The sequence below is a fragment of the Uranotaenia lowii genome, chromosome 2, assembly GCF_029784155.1.
Source record: "Uranotaenia lowii strain MFRU-FL chromosome 2, ASM2978415v1, whole genome shotgun sequence".
Classification (NCBI taxonomy): Eukaryota; Metazoa; Arthropoda; class Insecta; order Diptera; family Culicidae; genus Uranotaenia; species Uranotaenia lowii.
The window spans coordinates 249,691,533-249,715,025 of record NC_073692.1 but is presented as its reverse complement, the minus strand read 5'-3'; the positions used below and the strand labels follow the sequence as shown (position 1 = coordinate 249,715,025).

The 23,493-nt window shown below is 34.0% G+C and overlaps 2 protein-coding genes across 4 annotated transcripts in view; one reads left to right on the top strand and one right to left on the bottom strand.

The window, feature by feature from the left end:
- LOC129742496 (uncharacterized) overlaps positions 1–10,069 on the top strand; it is a 72,051-nt gene extending 61,982 nt beyond the window's left edge. The window contains exons 3-4 of the mRNA XM_055734398.1: positions 4,796–4,851; positions 8,451–10,069. Of these exons, the coding sequence (XP_055590373.1) occupies positions 4,796–4,851; positions 8,451–9,954 (1,560 nt within the window). The 3' untranslated portion in view covers positions 9,955–10,069. The remainder of the gene's footprint in view (positions 1–4,795; positions 4,852–8,450) is intronic.
- A 985-nt stretch (positions 10,070–11,054) lies between these two features.
- Positions 11,055–18,625, bottom strand: LOC129748839 (uncharacterized). 3 transcript variants are annotated; one of them, XR_008737845.1, is made up of 3 exons: positions 18,478–18,625; positions 13,282–13,365; positions 11,055–11,305 (listed from the first exon to the last, which is right to left on the bottom strand). XR_008737845.1 is itself a non-coding variant. In XM_055743607.1 (3 exons), exons 1-3 carry the CDS (start codon positions 18,571–18,573, stop codon positions 11,119–11,121), a joined length of 363 nt encoding a protein of 120 aa, XP_055599582.1. In that variant the 5' UTR covers positions 18,574–18,625; the 3' UTR covers positions 11,055–11,118. The 3 variants fall into 3 exon arrangements, 2 of the variants coding, with proteins under 2 accessions (XP_055599582.1, XP_055599583.1); XM_055743607.1 differs by having other exon boundaries at positions 13,286–13,365; XM_055743608.1 differs by lacking the exon at positions 18,478–18,625 and adding an exon at positions 18,177–18,471 and having other exon boundaries at positions 13,286–13,365.
- Between the last annotated feature and the right edge of the window lie 4,868 nt (positions 18,626–23,493).

Sequence of the window (23,493 nt, the reverse complement as noted above, 5' to 3'; positions counted from 1 at the left end):
GATTACATTTTTCCTTTTTTATGTATCTACCATTTGTTAATTCAAATCTATTAGAGCGGATCGGGAGAGCTAACAAAAAATCCGAAGGCGACAGATAACAGGCGTTTCTGAGCTATGAGAGTGATACAGTTGTATGATGAATATGCTCATCAGATAATTTATTTAAAACTAGCTGTTCCCATACGAACTCCGTTTCGCTTTCAACTTGGAATATGTTATGAACAGTTTGTATGAAAGTCAATAGCCAAATATTTTTCTGATGCATTTCCGAATTAATTATTAAGTTATGATTGCAAAAATATTGAACGAACACCTCTTCTGTCGTCTGCTACTTCTTTTGAAATCAGGAATGGATTGCTCGTACCAAAAAAAAATCCCCGTGTAAAAATTTCGAGTCGACCATCGCATAACAACGCAATTAGTGCTAAAAAGTTAAGCTCCTTTTGGTGACCTCTTATACAATCTTTGATATCTGAAGTCGATTGTCCGTCTCTGAAAACTACCGTGTGCAAATTTTCATCCCAATCCGATGTATAACAACGACGATATTTAAAAATATTTTAAGGTTAATATGGACGACCCTATTGCCGGCCCATTACGCTGAATTCAATACCTGAAATCGATTGATCGTCCCTCAAAATTTCGTGTACCAATTTCCTTTAAATAGATGTATAATAACGACAATATCGCAAAAACAGTGAATAGTTAATATGGACGACCCCTTAGGCCAACCCCTGTCTTTAATTTGGATAAGTGAATTCAATTGTTTGTCCCAAATAATCCCTATGTGCCAATTTTTAACCCAATTCGATGTATAAAAACAGCAAGATGACTAAGATATTGAAAACTTAATATAGACAAACATCATTTCTTAGGAAGCTTGATTAGATTTGGCCTAATAGTTTTATTTTCAAAAGATTAAACTTCTTTTTTATCTTTTCCATCCCTTATCTAATGAAAATATCTGTTGAAGATTATCCCACTTTTCAATATGGATGATTTTGTTGAGCATGTTGAAAACTCACTTTCAAGTTTTCAACTGCATGTGTGTATTTTTTTCGCTTTTCAATTTCGCACTGTTGAATTTAGTTTACCTTAAATTTTGAAAGTTCTACTAATAGCTTTTTGAAGTTATCGAAAACAAATCATTCCGAAAACACCATATCTATACATATTATGAAAAAGGTTTTTTTTAGTTCTGTCTTTTTTCATGGGCACAAACATCCCATTAATAGATGGTAGAATCGACAACATTGGTCATCAATGATAACTCAAAAGTTAGAAATTGGCCAGTGAAATCGAATTGGATAAAACTCAAAACCTCGAATTTTATTATCTTTTTAATTTCCTAATCCATCATTAAAATTCCAATTGAAGCATTAAAATCGCAGCCTTGAACTTATGAACTCTGAATCTTAAAATTTTTTCTTTCTCTATGAGGAATTCCAAAAATATAAAAATGGTTGACCTTCAAAGCCCCTCAGCAGCGGTAAAGAGCACTTTGAAAGCCACTACTATTCTAGTCAATATATTCCTAACAGGCTAGTTGTATTTTTCAATCAAAATGTAGGTAGGCTTATAATTGTATCCAAATATCTCGTACCGGTAGCATGTGCTTTGAACAGTAGAAGGTACAAAAAATACCCGCCAAAATTTTTACTTTCAAATTTTTAATGCTCAGCAAGCTTCGATTTGCCATCCAGTACATGTGAGCTCTGGATGGTCGTTTCTAATAGCCTGCCCATGGTGATGGTGAAAATAATCCCGCCAACGAAACGAACGGAAACGAAAGTCGGTTCAAAAAATGGGTGCCATGACTTTTGGTTCGTGGGAATAAAACCGCTGTTGTATGGACGACCCCCTTCAGAAGGGGTCATCCGAAAATCTAAAAACATTTTTCATCATTCCTGGTCCTAATGAGCACCCATGCCAAATTTCAGCTCTCTAGCTCTTAAGGCAGCTGAGCCTATTGAAGACAAACATACAAACGAACAAACGGAAATTACTTTTTATATATATAGATAGATTTTATTATTCCATCAATTTAAAAAAAATATTTTTTTTTAACAAAAAAGAATGAAAATAAAAAACCATCAACAAGTGAAATCTTTCCGTTCTTGAGTATTGACGGCAATGAGGAAATCTGAATAATAAAGACTGGATTAGAGTTTTATATTTTTTATCGATATTTCGACATGAGTCAGAATCAAAGTTTTCGAAGAAAAAAATCTAAAGAACGATTATAATCGTCGCGCTATTTTTAGAAAAAAAAACTTCATTGAAAAATTATGCCAAACATTGGGTTGTTTTTTTTATTTTTAAATTTTTTTTATTTATTTTTTTGTAGATAAGCAATGCACATTATTAAAGCCTTACGATTTCCATGAATAGGCTGTTGAAAACCTATCCCAATGATATCCTCATTAAACTGAGAAAGTTGATGAAATCTGTAAAAAAAATCCTAGAATGTAAACTGGAGCTTTGACGAAGTTGGCTTGAAAATATTTTAAAATTATGGATTTTCATGTGATTTTGGCAACCTTGCTCAACATGCAACAATGTAATGACATTATACGGAACCTCAAATGAAAAACAGTTCCACCATTCAACACCGTTTAACTATTCAACGTCCAACGCTGAGAAAACAGTGATTTACTCAAAACATATTTTTCCCACTATAAGTTGAGGTTGCCAGATTGTCCGTTTTATTCCAGGTTTGCCCGATATTCGATGCTAAATTTGAGAACAGTCCGGCCCGAATTTATCACTTTTTTGGCAAATCGAACAAAAAAAAGTTGTGTTCTTTTTTTTTATGACTTTTTGCAGCCTTAAATACGATTTAAAAACTGTCGATGGATAGACGAAAATATTTTTTTCTTCATTTCGTTAATTTTTGTTGAGTAATTTCTGGGTTCTGACAAAATTGGCTCAGATATTGCCCGGATATTTTGAAATCAAATGCCCGGATAGTGCCAGGTTTTAACATTAAATTGCTCAGATTTGTCCGGCCCGGATACGTGCTGAAAAAATTCTGGCAACCTGAAAAGAGCTTAAAAATTTTCTCAATATTCGCAAAAAATTTTAAAATGAATTAAAAATTTTGAATTATTCAAAATTGTTCAAAATTTCACGATGTCTCTGCTCAATTTCGGCTGATATTTATTATTCATGTTGCATAAAAAAAACTGTAAACGGGGTAAATCGGAACAATTTTTCAACTATTTTCGTAATTTGCCTGACAAATACAGCTCTTTATGCTCCAGGGCAGCTTGAGTTGGTATATTTCATGGGCCTGAACCCAACTGGATCAAAGTAAAAACCGTAAAGGTTTTATATTATAAAATTTTAATAAGTAATTTTTGTTCACCGCCTCCCCACAATTGTGGTTTATAGGGACATTTATTTATTAATTGAGACACTCTTAAGCTTAAGAACTGTACAGCATTCAAAATACTTCCATTGTAGCTTTTATTATTTAAAAGCGAATCATAATTTTTTTTTTCACCCGCAGTTATTTTTTATTTTTCTAAACCCCAGTAATCAGTAATCACCTTTTCCATCACCCACACTTATATTAGAAGAAATTTTACTTGTGATGCCTAACTCCAGGGGCAAAATGTACTTGAGATTTCCAAATTAAATTGGCCCGTTGCTTTAAAAGGTTGCTCACCCCTGTTCTAAACGATGGTAAGCAACAAAAACTAAGCTTCTATTATCATTAAAAGTTAAAAATCCTAACAATCCATTAGAAGAAATGGAAAACAAAATTCAGAGGAGTCAGTTCGGTCTGGCTGAACCAAAATTTATACAAATGTTGACGATCCGCAACATGAAGTTTTTGGCCACAAGAACGTAATTTATCGTTGTTATCTTGAAATATTTTAATGCTCTTTATTACTTGGACTTCGATTTATACATTTTCTTTAATCCCTCTGACAATTTAATGACTTGTTTTTGTTTTGTGAAACTATTCAGAAAGCACTTAGAATGATTCTTATTAATTTGAAAAAAATCTTTTTACTTTATGTTCATGCCTAGCTTGCATTTATCGAAATGTCTATAATCCTTCAGTTTCGTTTATGAAACTACTGACTGAGCATGATGAGGAACTAAGTCTCTTGGCTTTCATTAGGTTTGGCGTTCCTCGGAAAAGTAGAGCGCGGTCAATCGGCGTGTATGCCATAAAATTATGTGAATTAGGAACCCGGGCAGGTTCAAAGAAATGTTAGCCTATTAAAAACAACCACCGACACCCCATATGCTGCTTCCTTATAATTGTCTGAGGCAGCTGAATGAAAGGAAACACTAAACGCGCGCTCGTCTAAATCGGTTGCCAAAGCTTGAGTCAGGTAGCTAGCTGTTGAACATAATGAACGACAATGCAGCGGCGATGGCATGGCGTTATGTTTTTGTTCCTTACCGAAATCGTTATTTATTGTGAGACTCGAGTGAAAGACAGCAAACTTTTAGCAAACATACATAGATCCATGCTTTTAGCAGGCACATAACTCAAGTCGAAGTGATCCTCTTCGCTAAGCTCCTTAATATGAATAGTTTAACGATGTGTCGAAGGAGTGAACGAACGAAATTGGCTGGAAAAATTATAAAACTACCTGACATGTTGGGCCCTTCGTTTCAAAGTTACGCGATTTCAAAGTGGAAACATCGTTTCCAAGCCCATTTCGAGAATGGCGCTTAAAATTACACATTTCAGCGTCGATTTCAACGTAAGCTCGTAGCGTTCTAAAAGTGAGATACAGTGATTAAGTTTGTTTTCATCTTTGGTTCTTTACAGCTTAAATTGATCTACACCATTCATCTGATGGTCTACAGTTTAGCCGATTCATACACGTAAGTAATGTTTACAATTCAATACAATCTATGTGTGAGAAATAAAAAATAATAAAACTTAATTGAAAAAATAAAAGTGAATAATAAAACTTAATTCTATGTGACCCAAAACAACAACAATGAAACTTTTTTTTTGTGCAGCCTAAGTCAGGTCATGAATGGAATCAAGGAAGCAGAAATCAAGAAAAAAATCCATGGCTTCACAGAATTTTGAGAAAATATTCTAAACAGAGAGTAAATTTTAGAAGTTTTTTGACAATCACACAGAATTTCTAAATTTAGCAAACATTTTTAAATTATAGTTTTTGGTGTCACCATTGAGATGGATTTTCGAAAAAAAAATGGACTCTTATACAGTGAGCGAAATAAGAATAGCACCACTATGTGTTTTGCTTGTTAAAATATGAATGATTGAAAATCACCGAAACTTTGTTCTATAAATTGTTTTGAATTGTTTAACGGATAAATCAAGCATAAGTTTACTTTTTTTGGACGTTGCAATTGGCGTTGAGGACCAAAACTATGGAAAAAGGGTGCGAAATAAGAATAGCACCACTTGTGTTTTTTCAACAAAAACAAGATTATTTCTTAAAATTTACTGTGAAAAAGTGAATAATAATGCATCTACGAATTATCAAAATAGATAACTGTATTTTAAGGAGTTTTCTAGAATTTCAAAGATTTTCAAAGGTTTTAAAAGGGGGTTTTAAGAGATGCTCCTCTAGCGTTTAGGAATTTGATACTTGAGCTATAATACTTTATCAAACTGCTTTATTTCTTCATTATCATTCATAAGTATGATGCAAATTGACGAAACATAGATTTGATGCTGAATTTAAATAAAAAAAACAGGCATAAAATTCAAAAATACTAATGTTTTTAAATAGTCAAACGCTATTTCTCTAGTTTCAAGTAATAGATGGCAGCACTATCTTGCAGTTAAACCGAATTGATGCCCATTTTCGAAAATCTGGGATTAATTCAGATGTGATGGATGATTTTGGTCAAGAAATAAGTACTTGGTAACGTGTGACTGCCTTGGAAATTCTAAGATCACAGTATCAAAAAATAAGAATTTCATCAAGGACCCATAAAAGTTAATTTCTTGGACCGATAATCAGAATAATTTTTTACTTTCCGATGTAGCTTGATGAACCAGATAACTAGCAGTATTATTGGTATGATTTGAAATTGAATCGGAAGTTGAGATGAGCAGGAATTTTGGCGGTGTTATATTCTTGTGCTAGTTTTTTTTTTTTTTGCAAATCCGGAAGAGATTTCTGCAGCGTGAACTCCAACAAAACTGTGTTTAAAAACTACCTCGAAATGATGAATATTGGCCTAAATAAACCTGAAAAATCAATATTGAGACTTAATTTGGTTTCGACGGCACGATAGTGCTGCCATCTATGACTTGAAACTGGAAAAAGTGATGTTTATTGAAAAAAATCTATGTTTATGAATTCCAACCTGTTTTTTTTCTGATTTAAAATAAAACGAAAATATTTGATTCATCATTTCACGTCATTTTAATGAAGAAAGTAAGTAGTTTGGTAAAGAATTACAGCTCAAATATCAAATTCCTTTGTTCTAGAAGAGCATCTTTTAAAACACCATTTTAAAACCTTTGAAAATCTTTGGAATTCTAGAAAACTCCTTAAAATGCAGTAAACTATTCAAATAATTCGTAGAGGCATTATTATTCACTTTTACACAGTAAAGTTTTAGAAATAATCTTTTTTTTTATAAATTCTTTATTTGAAACGGCTCATACCTTTAGGCTTTAAGGAGCCAAACTCTTTTTGTTTGTTTACAATAGTTTGCTTACTTCTAGTTCACTTTTTTTTAAGATAAGAAAATAGATAGGGAAATATGAAATAGAAATAATCTTGTTTTTGTTGATAAACACAAGTGGTGCTATTCTTATTTCGCACCCTTTTTTCATTGTTTTGGTCCTCAACGCCAATTGCAACGTTCAAAAAAAGTAAACTTATGCTTGATTTATCCGTTAAACAATTCAAAACAATTTATAGAAGAAAATTATTCTTATTTCGCTCACTGTATGTGTTGTGAGCCTACTTGGTTGAATAATTTTGTTGATTCAAAGCAATCGAGAGATTCCCTTTTTTTCAACAACGGTATACCTACTGTAGCCGATTGCTTCGATTCAGAAAAAATGGAAATATATTCAGTTGTGTTTTTTAAATTTATTAAATTTATCTATTCGTTTTGCATGAATAGAAGTTTTGAATAAAATAAAATAAGTTAGATGGATCAGAATTTAATAAGTACTCAAAAGAGGGTAAAAGAAGAAATTCAAAATTTTAATACTCAATTCAGCAAAAGATTGAGAAAAAAATATTAATTATAATAACATTTAGAACCAATATTTACTATCAGGATATGGAACTGCACATTTTGAATGAAAATCAAAATCATAAATTAATATTCTAACCAGTACTCAGAATTAAATTTCATGTTGTTATATAGAACAATATTTTAAGATTGTTTTTTTTCTTGAATGGTCGGATCTAAATACAAAAATGCGAACTAGGAAAGCCGAAGTCAGATACTTGAAAACTTCAAAAAACGAACTTTATCTTCAGATGTAATTGGAATAATGCACTGTATCTAGAATACCAATCAGTTTCAGAATACTTAGTTAGAAAAGAATGACAATTAGTTGCGATTCTCAAAATAACTACAATTTGACTTAGTGCTTCATACCATATTTGTCAAATTTTATAACATTTTTTTAAAGTACACTCTGGCCAAATATTTATTAATGTTGAAAGTGAGACTACACAAAATTGCTTCTACAAAACAAATACAATTGAGTAATTACGATTTAGGAACAAAACATCATAATCGAGCCAAAAGCAAATCTGTTCAAGGCGTTTGTTGTTGTGATTTGTAAATAATCCATTTTGCCAATTTAGTACCGTAAAATGGGGTGAATCCTTGTGATCCAAATGTCAAGCAATCTACACATTATTTTTTCGCTTTTAAGGACTAAAACATTCCTTGATTTATTGCGTAAAAGCAAATGTAAATTCAATTCATTTTATGTTGCTTGAATAAGGTAAAAAATAGTTATTTGAAGCATAAAAAATCGCCAAATGTCATACCATAACAAGTGATTCTGATTTAAGATGAAGTATAGGGCTTTCAGCTTTCACAGGAAGTCTAGGAACAAAAATTTAAATTTTTATTCCAGTTTCCCCCTGGAATCGCTCCGACCAGGAATCAATCCCGAGTCTAATGATTGCCTCTCCGACACCTTACCAATAGGCTAAACCGTCAGATGTAAGCTAGTTAAGCTGTAGTTCCTATAATTCAGTTGACTTCATCGAGTAGAATTTGCTGCTAGATTCTTTGTTTGCCCCGAGTCAACCCCAATTATCCATTCTCCATCAACACAAAGATCAGGAAAACAAATTGAAATTTTTAAATTCTTTCTTCAAATCGCTGATCTGGATAAAATATGTTAAATCTAAAGTTTAACTTTTGGAACAAGTGGTAGGGTAAATTCTACCTAAAAACTTTCAAATAAACAAATGAGGAAGTAACATTAATCATGGTTATTGCGTTTGTTACAGCTCTGCTACCATTGTTCCTCCAGGCTCAACAATCCTACCGATTTTACACAACGTGGAGGAATCTCTGGCTGGTCCACACATACTTCCGGTAGTAGCTCACAATTTTAAAGAAAGAATCAAAGCTCTCGACACGGACGTCAAATCCAGTGTTACTCAAATAAAATCTGCCCTATCGAACAACCTCAACGCAGCCGTAGTTCATTTGAGGAGCTCTGTTGCCAATAAAGTGAACGTAGGGGTCGCCCAGCTTAAAAGTACAGTCTCCAATAAGCTTCATACGATTGCGGATATGATCCAACCAAAGCATCCACAATTTTATGCAGCGTTAAATAGCCCGAAGCCGAAAGGATTTACCCTTAATAATATGTACCAAAAGAAGCGGAACTCGATGTATTCGTCTCATCCTGATAAAAACATAAAATCAAAGAGAATGTCAAAGTTTAGAAAGTCTTCAAAGCCAGTAAACTATGACTCATTTATGACAGATTTGGGCATTTCCGGATATAAACACTTTGAAAATGCCGTAATTCGTGACTTGGAACGACGTGAGGAACAAAAAGTCGAAGCAACTATGCATACACTGTTTGATAATACGAAACATGGAAAAAATGTCATCAATGCTCAAAAACGCAACCCGATTTCGGAAACCGATGTCTACCAAATTACTGCCAAAGACGCTATAGTAGCTGGAACTTTACAACAAAGCTCAAATATAAAACTGGAGAACACAACATTCCATCCGGAGCTATCAAGTTTATTTGATAATAGCACTTTTGTCAATAGTTACCCCAGTACTAGTACCAGTACCAGTACCAGTACCCAAGCATCAATTTTCCCCTTTTCCCAGTTCAAATTTGAGCGCAACTACGGCAAACGGAACTTTTTAGTTCTTCCGGAACTTCAGGTAAAAAGTTTAGTGCCTGAAAATACAACGACAAAGCCTTGGTTCAACATAACGTTTGAAAATCTAGAACCTCTCAAATCGGATATAGTCAGAAACAAAATTAAAGAACCAAAAAAGCGTTTGAAACATTCAAGCAAGGCTAGCGAAAAGAAAAAATATGAATACATTTCACCAGCGCTGACCACAACTATCAGTTCACTAAAACCAATGATAAATAACAAGCGAGAGCCTGAGAACAAGTCATATTACATTGCCTGTAATCAGTTCACTACACCAAAGAACAAGAACTGTTCCCAAAAGTTTTTATCCGAATTTGAATTTCCCACAAAAAAACATCATTCCAAATTGGCAAACATAGATGCCGCAACTTCGACGGTATTTCCTTTCACAACCACACTTAATCCGCTTCTGATGGACATGAATAAGCTCAAACGGCCATCACGCCATACGGCTACAAAACGCAAATCCTCAACGCCAGACACTTCATATCGGATAGCAGCCAAAGGGAAAAAATTCATTGACAAAGCAAGACTCAGCGGTTATCGTGGATCGGTGAAATTTAGCGATCACTTGAACAATAATGGTCTCAACGATTTTTAGATTTTACTTTGTATTTATGTATGTATTTAAAATATTATTATTATTATTGTTATTATTTATTGTAAATAATTTAACAGCCTTACGGCCTGAATAAAGTATTCCTTCAAGCTATGAACGTTTTAGGATTACTAGTTTCTGCAGACATCCGAAATAAGTCCGTATATTTGTTGCATTTATATTTTTTCATGACCCTTAGTATGGTTCGAAATTTTTATTTTTAAATTTTTAATGTCTGATGATTCAAAAATTCAATTAGCAATAATAAAAACCAAAAAAAATCTCATGTTTCGCACTATTTTTACAACCAAAACTATTGATTTTTTTTATTATTTTTACTTCAATTTCTTAGTTAGAGGTCAATGAAGTTATCTCCACCTATTTTTTTTTTCTCAACGGGTTCATAATTCATGCATCAGAGGGTTAAATACAGTTTTTTATTCCAATTTTTTAATCATGTTTTGCCAAACTAAAATCAACTTTTCAACCCATAAACTTTTCGTTCTGAACTCCTGTTTACCTGATTTTCGAAGATTGAAAAATACATCAAAATATTTTTAAAAAAATGTTATTGAAGATAACTGCTACTTTTCGAAACTGTTTTGAGTCCAAAGGAAAAACTACAAACCGTTATTTCTGGTCAAACGAACTTAGTTCCAAAGGATATTTCCTGACAACTCAAATAAAAAATGTGTATAAAAGCATCGCAAAACTCAATTTTCGCATCACTTGTCGTAATTATCCAACTCACACAAGTTGGAGAATACATATATAGTATAGTATGTCGAAAAAAATTGTAAAACGTTAAAGTTATTAACAAGATTATTGAAAAGCGATTCAACGCTGGAAGAAATCAATAAAATGAAAAAAAAAAAACATAAATAAATTAATCGATACAGGCTAAAAATCAATATTCACTATCTACAGGAGCCCTCACTGGTAGCTCCAAACTTACGTCAAGTAAATTGAATTTCTGCCCTGTTATACCTATTAATCTAAACAATATACGTTTCCTATGGTACATTTACTAAGAATAACTATTATGGTTAGAAGATGATTAAAACAGTTAAAAGCTTCAAATGAGTCGTAATAAAACTAGACGATTCGGGTTTTAATTTGTTTAATAACAATCAATAAAGTAACACCTTAAAATACTACTTAAATAGGTCAATGGTTCAGGAGCTTTAAATAATTATTTGGTAACTTTTTTTTCTTGGAAAATTCCCATCCATCATCTTCACTATCGTCGTGATGAGCTTTTACTGGTTTTACCGGGATTCCCACGTGGACAGTTTTCACTACCGTCTTCGTATGCAGATGAGTGTGGTGCTTGACTGGAACATGGATGCGTATTCTGTAGAAGAAAAAAAATCAAAACGATGAAAGTATTTATGACTGAGAATGAATAGAGACGTAATTAAAGGAGGAAGTAGAAGAAACTAATTCAAACCCATCTTCCATGTTTATGTGTTTTGATGTTTTAAAACTTGGTTTCAAAACGACGCGGGATAATTAAGGCCCTCATAATCAGAAAGAGATAAGTGCCCAAATGGTAGTTTTCGAAACCACGCGCTTCAACTGATCTCGATCTCTCATATATATATTTTTTATTTGAACAGATCTAATTCAATCGAAAAAACATTAGAACAAATTTAAAAAAAATCAAAATTTATGATTTTGGCACTTATCTCCCTCTGATTCTAAGCAAAATAGATCAGTCTCTTGCGTGGGGAAAAAGCTAAAATAAATCTAGTTATTTAGGACAAAGGCCGGCCTCTTTAACGTTTTGCAAACACGCACCACAAAAAAGCCCAAGTAATTTTATGACTCTAGCAATTGGTACTTTTGCCAGTAGTTTAGTTAGTTGACATTTTTCTTCAAGTGATGTCCTGTCAAAGTCAAGTCGGGTTATGTCAGTCAGTGGTTATGGGCAAGGTGTGTATATTCAGGAGATGTTACCGAATCGGGAATCGATTCAGCCATTTTGGCTATTTAGGCTACGCAACTGCGGAACTCATGGAGTTTGTTACAAACAAACCACAGAAATGCTGAGCAAACAATCTTATGTTTATAAACAATCTCATTGAGAGCCTGCTCACTCCTCGCCTACTTACTGTCAAAGTCGGAGAACCTCGTGTTTCCAAAAACCTTGGTTATGGGTGTTTCTAGTATGCATTTTTAGGTTATGTTGTTAAGTTGAAGGAAAATTTGGTGTAAATCAGAGTACATATTACATCATTTCCCGAAGACTTGACAAATTAAGGTTTGTACAAAATATAAGTTAGCATTGTCATTGTCATTGTCAAAAATTTAAACAATTGAAGTAAAAACTGGCATGAAACATAGGCCAGTCCCAAGGAATATTTAAAGGAGGTAGTGCCGAGGCAGCCTTGCTTTAGTATTAGTACCGCCTGTGACGTCACTGTTGCCAATAATCTGTGAATTTATATGGAAATTTTTCCTTTTTTGTTAGCAATTAAAAAAAATTGAAGATTTTTTCAACTTTGAAGGCACACAATTCTAGAAATATTATTGTTCTTTAAGACTGATACTAAAAAAGTTGATTGTAGTAGTCGTTTTGCTTTAATTCAGACGATTGAAGTTGCTGAGGTATCCTAACTCAAATTGACAAAACTTGATAATTAGTTCAAAATTTTGCTTATAAATGTTGAAATTAGTTAGGTTTGTATCGTTGATAAAATAAAATAACCAAAAATAGGATTTTTCGAATCCAACCACAATCTTTAATTGGAATTTAGTAAACCAAAGTTGCAATGGTTTTATTGGGGTTAATTGTTTTAAATTAGAAATTCATATGTTAGATTCAAATCACGACGATGAGGCGCACTGCCGTAAACTACCAATCAGACCTTTTGAAAGGGGAAAATTATTATTTTTGCTCGTTTCACATAGAGCATGACAGTGCATTCAATAACAAATTCAAGAATAATACACACTGCAGTCTATTAAACACAAAGAAACCTCATTGCACAATCAACTAGTGGCCTTACAACATAATCTGAATCAAATTGGATTTTAATTTAGTTCTTTAATTTGTTTAACTTTGAAATTTGAGTTTTACCAGTATAAACCATCGACAGCTTGGCAACAGTGACGTCACGAAAAAAATCCAATATGGCTCTCGGCACTACCTTCTTTCAATATTCCTTGGGCCAGTCCGAGAATTTGTTTAAGAACCATTATGAAGGTTTTAAATTTCGGAACATATTTATTTCTGACCTTCCCGGGGTCAAGGTAGGTGTGTCGAGTTTTGAAGCACAAGGAAAAACTTTGCTTTTGCCTTAATTTTTCTTTTTAAATCTTACTCACTTACTTGGCAGAATCTGGCATCGCTACCGGTTTACTGGTTACTGTTCCAAGCAACACACTCAACACAACGATTGCAGCAATCATCTATTAGAAGAGAAGGATTTTTTTTTAAAATGTATTACGCAGACAGATTTCTATTTGAGGCTCTCAGAACCAGAGGGATTTAAGTGCCAAAGTCATCGATTTTGAGTTAAGTATACCAATCGATACTTTATAAACTTATTTAAACCTGGTGCAAAACTCAGATTTAAAAAAAAAAATTTTAACACTTTTTTGATTGAAGTGAAACTGCTCGAATCCAAAAAAATATATGAAAAATCAAGCACCTTCACAGCTCTGAAGCGCGTTTTCTCGCAGCTATCATTTGTACACTTACATCCGTCTGATTCAAAGCGCCTCATTTATTGATGTCTTTCATTCAAAAACCTTTACATTAACAAAATAGCCATATAAACTAACTTTCTTAGCTTTTATCACAGTAAAATTGTGGGTCAATAAATATGCAAAAGCTTTTGACATAAATATAATCATAATTGTGACAATTACACGAAAATAACAGGCTGAATATATGTAAGAGCAAGTTCTTTGGAGTTGGGAAAAAGGGGTTGAAATTTTGACACTTGTAGCAAATTTTTAAAATTTTACCATGTAAAAATGTATTCAAGATCTTTGAGCGTTGTATTATTTCACAGCACTGTTTCTATTTCAGCCGTATGTGATAGAAATATTGTTGTAAAAAAACTTGAAGGCCGCAGATCTTGAAAATGTTTTTGCATGGTAATGTTTTCAAAATGTGCTAAAAGTGTCAAAACTTCTACCACTTTTTCTCACCACGAGTGAACTTGCTCTAAGATGTGTGAATTGCTCTCTTGTTTTCTTGATTACTTTTAATGAACTCAATACCGAACTTCAAAAATATAAAGAAGGCTCTGAAACGCCATAAACGTCAAACTTTTCCGCCGTTCCGTTAATGATAAAATCTAAAAATAGTGTTCTTAAAAAGCATGTAATTTTTTCCTGTTTTGAAATTTTTGGATTGTATGATATTCACTGAATTTAGAACTCAGAACGGCATTATTCAAGACACTAAATTGTCCGTAGAGCACCAACATTAACATTATAATATTATGATTAAAGGTACTGTTTTGTTTTCTAAAGTGGAACCAGTTTTGCCCGAGGTTTATATGTTTCCTGTTCAAAAAAAGGAAACAAAGGGATATGAATAACTACAGAGGAATATCCGCCTTATGCGCAATTGCAAAATGGTTCGAACTGGTAATACTGGACTGGACCTTATTTTCTCATTTTGCAAGGAGTGTTTTTCCAATGATCAACAGGGGTTTATGCCCAAGCGTTCAACGTACGAACTTAATGAAATTTACATCTTTTGTGCAAGAGAGTTTTACAGCGGGTATCTAAATTGACGCAATCTACACAGATTTGTTCGCCGCCTTTGAGAAGGTTAATCATGAAATTGCTATTGCAAAACTCGAACGTCTAGAGATCTGCAGTTGCCTACTGAACTGGTTCCGTAGCTACCTGATCGGAAGAAAACTGACCGTTCGAACTGAGGATTCGTATTACAGACAATTCCCTGCTACTTGCTGGGTTCCAGAAGGGAGCGATCTAGGACCGATTGTGTTCCTAATTTATTTCAAAGATGCTCTTCTATTGCTTGACGGACTGAAACCCGCCTACGCTAATGATCTGAAATTGTTCAACGCAATCAAAGGCCCCGAAGACACTGCTTCACTACAAAGACAATTCGACCTTTTCGCTACCTGGTGCAACAACAACTGCCTGGCGCTGAACCAAAATAAATGTTCCGTCATAACTTTTTCGCGCAAACGGCATCCCATTTCCGCCGATTATTTCTTTTCGGACCACTTAATTGCTCGTGTGAACCACATTAAGGATTTATGAGCATTAGGATCAAAGCATTACAACGACGTTTCATGCGATATGCTCTAAGCCATTTGAACTGGTCTGACCCTTTCCACATAGCTACGAGAACCGCTGCGACCTCAGTGGCCTAGACACGTTACGAGCCAGTCGACACGTTCCTTATTTGTCCCCGATATCTTGACATCGAAAATTGACTGTCCTTCGCTTTTGGAATCAATCAACATTAGTGTTCGACCTCAAGGACTACGGAACCGGAATTTACAGCTCTATACTCCACTTCGTCAAAACAACTACGGGGCGAATAGTGCATTGATCGGCCTGATCAGGACGTTTAACCGTTACAATGAACACTTAGGTTTTGATACATCGAGGGATTCATTTAAAAGAAAAATTTTAACATTTAATTTGTTTAGATCATGGTAGTTTGTGTAATCTTTTTTCATAATTTTAATTATTTTGTTTTGTATCCGATTAATCATTGGAATTAACTTGTGAACCGTTGATTTGTTACCAAATAAACAAAAAAAACTGATCAGTACACTGCATTTCAGAGTGCCTAAATATTCTCGATTATCTTCACATCACAGTCGAAATTTGAGTTGATTTGAAAAAACTTCTGACAAATAATTGTCAGGTTTTGTGACAAAATGCTCTTTTTCCAGTAGGGGAGATGGGGGCATAATGGCCACCTTAAGAAAAACGCTTATTTAACCATAGAAAATAGCTCTAATATGGAGGTTACATTATTGTTTCGTGTTCAGACACTTGAAAAGCCTATTCCCTAACGGGCTGAAACGTGAAAAACTAAATGAAAACGTTAAAAAATGCATTTTAAAAAATTTTGCAAAAAGCTGAAAACCAGCCACTGTAGAGGCATAATGAGAACCCCCCCTGAGGCAGTATGAGCACCATTAATCAGTGCAAGATGTGCGTTTTCTGCCGGGGAATCTAGCAGCGAATTCAAATAATCTAGGTCTGTTTGTAGAATACAAACAATTCAAGCACGCTCATACATTATGTGCTTTGTTTGGAGGATGATGCTACTAGCCGTATAATGTTACAATTAAAAAATCGATCATGAATTGTAAATGAAAAAAAATCACCTCGAACAGAAATCGAACTCTAGTCTTTTGATTACCTCTCCGACACCTTACCAATAGGCTAAATCGTCGGATGAAAACTAGTCAAGGTGTGGCTCTATAAATTAATTTTAATTTGCTGCTAGATTCTACGGCAGAAAATGCTCATTATGCCTCGATAATATGGTGCTCTATATGCCCCTAGTCAACAAATTTAAGTAAAAACGTGTTTTAAAATTGATAAAAGTGAAAAATCAAAAATTTTTTGATGGTAAAAATTGAGAAACAATGTGTACATCATGTTGCAGTGCGTACATTATAGATCAAGGTCTTCAGAGAGATCTTCAAATCGATCATAAGAGCTTATTTCGTGATGCTCTAAAATTATAATATTATCGTTACTTGAGAACATAGCCCTTTTTTTCAAATATCTCTGTAAAGATGATAAGGATATTCCTGTTTTTGTGAAAAATTAATGCTATAGGAAGTACGAAACAAATCCTCATAAAAATTTATTTAAGAAAATACGTACTTTCGTAGAAAAGTGAAGTGCTCATTATGCCCTGGGTGCTCGTTATGCCCTCATCTCCCCTAAGTGAATACTAGTGATTCACTAATTCATTAAATTCATGATTTTTTTATATTTCTTATTCTGTTGTGGTATGAGCCTACTTGGTTGAATGATTCGACTGAATCAAAGCAATCGAAAGATTCCTTTTAATTCAACCACGGTAAATGAAAAGTTCATATACCAGTATTTCGATAGCAACTTACTACCTTCTTCAGTGAACGTTTTCGATTGATCAATCGAAAACGTTCACTGAAGAAGGTAGTAAGTTGCTATCGAAATACTGGTATATGAACTTTTCATTTACCGTGGTTGAATTAAAAGGAATCTTTCGATTGCTTTGATTCATATTTCTTATGCTAGGCATTGATTACATCTGATGGATCTACATGGCTTGTGATATAGCTCAGTTGGCAAGTCTGTTGTCTCCTGAGCAGATGTCCGCGAGTTCGAGCCCAAGAGTAAACATCAAACACAGTTGTACCGAATAAGTTTTTCAATAACGATCCGCCAACTGTAACGTTGATAAAGTCGCGAATGCCATAATGATGGTAAACGACTATAATCGAAAAAAAAATCTGATGGATCTACACATATATTGGCGTTCAGATGTTACAAAAATACTTGTACTGTAAGTTTACGAATAACTCATAACTCAACATTTGAAAATCACCATTCAAATAAAATTATTGAAAATTACCAGTTAATTAGAAACAAAATATTTAAAAAAAAAAACTTTTACCTGGTTCAAAACCTTTAAAAAACTTTGAATTTTTAATTGGACTACCTGAATTCGAATTGGATATTTTATATCAAATCTTTAAACTTTTAACACATTGTTTTTGGTTATTTTGTCTCAAAGATAATTTGAAGGACGTGGTCAATGGAACCTTTAGGTCTTTGATTCCTCTTTTGGTTTCTTAATTTTTGTTTTGAATCGGAGCCCGGAATCCAAATCACATGTGTTTTATGTGTATAAAGTTATTCGATTTGATTGAATTCTCATTTGAACGAGAATTGAAAGCTAAATAACGTTTTTAACGCATTAATAGTCAGGTTTCTGCACACTGTTCTGCACTTTTATCGAAAATTTATAATTTTTAATGTTTTTTTTTCACTGCTGCAATCGATTTTTTTGTCAGGCAATTTTAACTTCACAAAAAAACATGTGCTATTTTTCACCACAGTAAACACGAATTCTCTTAGTTCGGCTTTCCGACAAACACAGTTCAATATTACTAGTTTGAGATTTTTCGCAAAATTTCGGTTAAATTAGAAACAAATTACACCACTGATTTAGCTGAGGAGATTGTATTCTTATGCAAGTTACTCATCGCAATTACCATGGAAGATATCTTCATAGTAAACCAGTCAACCATGCTTTAATTTATTAGAGCATCCAGCTAGTTACATAACACGTTCAGCTTGTTGTTTGAAAGCACTGATCTACTTCCAGCTAATCGCTATTGGTTATCCATCTTATCTCCTCCTTTTTCAGTTCAAGCCCATGTTATGCACTTTTCCTTTCACATTGAGGTATGGTAATTCTCATTTTTACAGTCCAGTTGAACGATCGGTTTCGTTGATGTTGTTTTGTTGAAAACTTCTATACTAGAATAAATTACGTTGGTTTAGAACACTTACTTTCGCCGTTGAAAGCATGCTTGTGGTATTGCGCGAAACTTCTTTCGAGAACACAATATGGTGAAATCTAGACAAAAAAAATCTTGTGCTCACCATCAAAGATTAACAATAATTATGACGACGAAACCAAAACTAACGTTGTTTAAATATCGTCGGGGCGGCACACGCTTGATAGCATACATTGCTTCCTCCTCTCCCCATACAAGATGCTCAATCAACGCAGAGCACAACATCATCCATGCAAGCAAGAGTGGTCTGAGAAAAATTTCCTTGTACCCTACCAACATTTTCTTTTGATGGGGTATTGGGTCTTTCTCTTGAACGTTATTACGCATCACGTACTGTAGGTTGAAAATGAAAGTGCGCTTGCAGCGGTTGGCGCTCGCTTAAGATATAGGTAAATTATGTGTTTTGGCGACCACAATCTAATCCATTGAGTGTAATAAACAAAATAAATTTAAAATAAAGAAAAAAAAAACAATTGAAACACTACAACATTTACTTCTACTATAATGAAGGGAAGGTATAACTCATGACAAATATGTTTGGATTAATGCAGGACACCGATTTGATAGTTGAAATCTTCGGCATAACAGACCGTAGGAAAAAAAATTGCCGATGTCCAATTTGAAGCACAACGCGCAATATTTTCAACACGGAAGATAGCGTATCAATGGAAGCACATTTCGCGGTGCACAATTACAGCTCCGGTCAAAAAAATCACCCGAATATAATATGTAGTATGCTAGCCGTTAGATAATATCAAACCATTTTCTGGCGCCACGGTATCGGGATCAGTTTATTGGAAACTGGTATAAAGTTTCAGACCCTGACTTTGATTTTTTAGTGTTGACATTCCAAGGAAGAAGAACATCGGATACGATTTGTTAATAATGTTTTTTTTTTTTTAAATTTAGAACTAGGGTGCCTCATTTTAAACCTCATTTAGATCCACTTTTGAATTACGAAAACTTATTTACAAAACTGAAGTTTTCTATCTTTCGAAAGATTCAACAACAGTTACCCAAGAGACCAAACATTCATAAAACTAATTTTTAAACATTTATTTAGCTAAACATTCTACTTACATTTAAGTTCTTATGGAAACTTTAAATACAGACACCCCATTCTTGGCAAAACTTCATGATGATGATGATGATGATGGCCCTCCACTATCCCCCGTACATGGGAAATTGGGCTGGATTATCTTAATAGATATTTTTTATAAATTGTCTCATTTAGTCTTTGATCAATTGATTCGTTGAATCTTACTGAATTTGTTCCCATGTACGTCCATCATTGCCTTTTTTATTTATTGCTTTTTTTTTTTCTTGCTGTTTCTTTTGCTGCTTCAAATTTTTCAACTTAAGAACAGGGACCATCTGGGAAAAGGGACATTTTGGGGTGTAGCCCCATCCCACACACACATGAGTCCATTTTCAGGGTTTTACCGCGCCCCAGATCGCGTTGCTTTTGATATTTGTCATGTGCGGCCCAGAGACGTTTGTTCAGTTGAGTTCATCATCATCATGTAATTTAATTACTAGCTTATTTTAACACGTACTATATCCTAATATTGTTTTTCACGAACGCCAAACATTTATTTTTAAAATTTGTCAAGTTTTCTTCTCGCTTGATGTCCATAGGTAAAGTGTTATACATTTTTATTCCTTTATAATATAATGAATTCTGTGTGGATGCTAATAAAAATGAAGCTGCTCTTATCTCACTGGCAAAACGAGTTCCATAGCGATGCAGGTCAGTTCCTCTGATTATTCTTTCCTGAAGGTATTCTGGCGCTATTCCTTTTACAATTTTAAATATCAGGATCATGGTATGATACGTCACTCGCTGCTTAACTGAGAGCCATTGTAATGTACTCAGCATAATTTGAATAGGGGTTCTTCGGTCACATCTTAGAATCAGTCTCATCATTTTATTCTGAAGCCTCTGTAGACGAGCCATTTGTTGATCATTTGCAAAGCATATTATTGAGGGGCAGAAATCAAAATGCGGTGATATTATTGCCTTGTACAAGTAAATAAGACTCCATTGAGTCAAATCATTACGCAACCGACATAAAATTCCAAATTTTTGTGCTATTTTCTTAACAGCATAGTCGATATGGTTTTTGAAATTCAATTTTTCATCAATTATAACACCAAGATACTTAATTTCGTGAACTATTTCAAGACGCACACCATCGATACTAACATTAACTATATCACAGTTTGCAGGCTTGTTGGAGACAATCAAACATTTAGTTTTCGAGACATTCAGTTTCAACATTTTAAAATTCAGCCATTTACTTAAGTTTTCTAGATCACAGTTCAGTTGTACAACAGCAGCATCAGCATTGTCATTAGCAATAAATATTACAGTATCGTCAGCAAACAAATTTATTGGAACCAATTGGAACCAATTCAGAGTTGTGCCCTCTATACCGTATTTCCATAGAGTTTTTATAAGATTTCTGCGTGAAATTGTTTCAAATGCGCGTTTCAAATCTAGAAATACTGCGATTATCTTTTGCCTTTTCTCCAACATTCCTTTCCATTTGGCCAACACCAAGTTTAAAGCTGTCTCACAAGAGTGATTCTTACGATAGCCACTCTGTTCTGGGATAAGCAGTTTATACGTGTCAATATAATTTATTAATTGTTCCTTAACTGCTAACTCCAATACTTTCTCGTACAGAGGAAGCATATTAATTGGACGAAATTCTTCTGCTTTCGATGTACCATTGACTTTTTCTATTGGGACAACCAAAGATTCTTTCCAAGAGCGGGGAACAATTCCAGTCCGCAGTGACTCATTTATTATGGTTAAAATATTTTCACCGATAGCATCAAATGCATCTTTTAAAACTCTGCAACTAACCTCATCCGCACCAGAAGATGATCCCATTGTCCATATAATTTTCTTAAGTTTTTCAAGCGTAATGGGCGAGAAACGAGTTAATTTGCTTTGGGTGTAAACTCCTCTAAGTTGCATTGGTTCGGGCTCTGCTTTAATAGAGTTGCTAATTTCTTCAATGCTTTGGATGAAATAATCATTGAATTTATTTGCGATTTTGGTTTCGTCTAGTTCAACTTCTCCGCCAAATTCAATTAGACTTGGATTAGGTGCATTTGGACTTAAAAGCCTTCTGAGAGTTTTCCACAACTCCTTACTATTATCTCTGTTTTCTTCAATTGTACGCTGAATCCACTCTTGTTTTTTTCTCCGTAAGCAACAGGAGTATTCATTTCTGTACGTTTTATATACCAACCATGTAAAATCAGAGTTACATTGTAGAAATTTTGTATATGCTTTATCTCTTTTTCTTTTCATTTCAACAAGTCTGAAATCATACCATTTATTTGATTGTATGGCTTTTATTAATTTATAAACCACTAGGTTATTAACACATCTTTTGACAATTTGTACAAGATTATTTGCTTTGTCATGTAGATCATTGGATAGCTGATCTAAATTTGTTTCTTGCTTGTGTTTTCTCAATAAAGTGAGTAGATTTTCTCGAGAATAGTTTTTCCAACACTTTACCCGGACAAAAGTATCTTCAACATTATTAACATTGCTAGCAACATGTATACATAGAGTTTCATGGTCAGATATTTTAAAATCATTGACGGCACAAACACTGATATCACAGTTCGAAAATACCAAGTCAATTATTGTTTGGCTAGTACGTGTTATGCGAGTGTAGTCTTTGACATGTTGATTTAAGTTGTACGAGGACATCACATTCTTTAAGTTTGCAGAATTAACCGAATTAGACCAATTGATATTGAAGTCTCCAACAATTAAGTTCAACTTAGACAAATCTACGAAATCATCAAGCCAGTTTTCTTCTAAAACCTTCAGAAAATTTGCATCGCTTTCGTTTGGCGAATGGTACAGAATACCGTATCGTCCGGCAGTTAGTCCATTGTAAATTTCTATTCCAAGGAACCAATTTTTATCTTTCTGTTCATTTAGTAAGACCTTGTATTTCATACTTGTGTGTATATACATCATCACGCCTCCTGTGTGTCTCGAGTCAGAATAACAACTTATGGAACGGAAGTTTGCTATTTGAAAAAGATTTTCTCCCAGTGCTTGTGTTACATGTGTCTCAGATAGCAATAATAATTTCGGTTTGATCGTGTGCATCATTAAACGAATTTCTTCAAAATTTGTAGTCATACCTCCACAGTTTAAATAAATAACAGCTGGATGATTTTTGCTTAGTTTGTGGGATTGCTATTGAGCATAATCTATGAAACGACGCTTATTCGCAACCATTTTTTTATAAACGGGACATTCCTCACTGTAAGCAAAATGATTTATATCCAGGTTCATTTTCCGCTCTTTGTTGATGTTTTTGCAATTTATGCAGATCCTAAAGTCTGATTTACAATCGGAAGTTCTGTGATTTAAAGCGCAACGTGAACAGATTTCAATGTTTTTACAGTCTGCACTTTTATGACCATATGCACAACATTTGAAGCAACGCATTATGCTAAACGATTCGATTACTCTGCAGCTATCCCATCCTATGTTTACACGGCCCATTTCAAGCATAGTTTCTTGTGAGGCCAAATCGACTTCAATGATTGCTGTATATTGTGTGTAATTCATATACTTACTTGCAAAACTAGTAACAAGCTTTAAATTTTTGATATTCAAATATTCGTTTTGGTCTGTTAGGCATTGTTGAAGGATTTCGGCCGATAATTTTTCCGATAATCCTGTTATTTTGAGTCGTGGTTTGATCGGCTTAGACATGGATACATCATAGTTTTCTCCTAATAAATCTTGTACGTTTGAGACTACTGATTCTAAGTTGTCGGAACTATTAACACCGAGAATCACCCTACCATTATGTCCTTCTCTAACGGTTTGTATTTTAGCAGCAGATCTATCTACTTTGGCACGTAAAGCTTCCTTAGTTTCTCTAGATGTTTGTTCTCCCTCTTTAGGCTTAACTATAACCATTGGCTCTCTTTTTTTCAGGGGCGTTTTTTCGGAAAA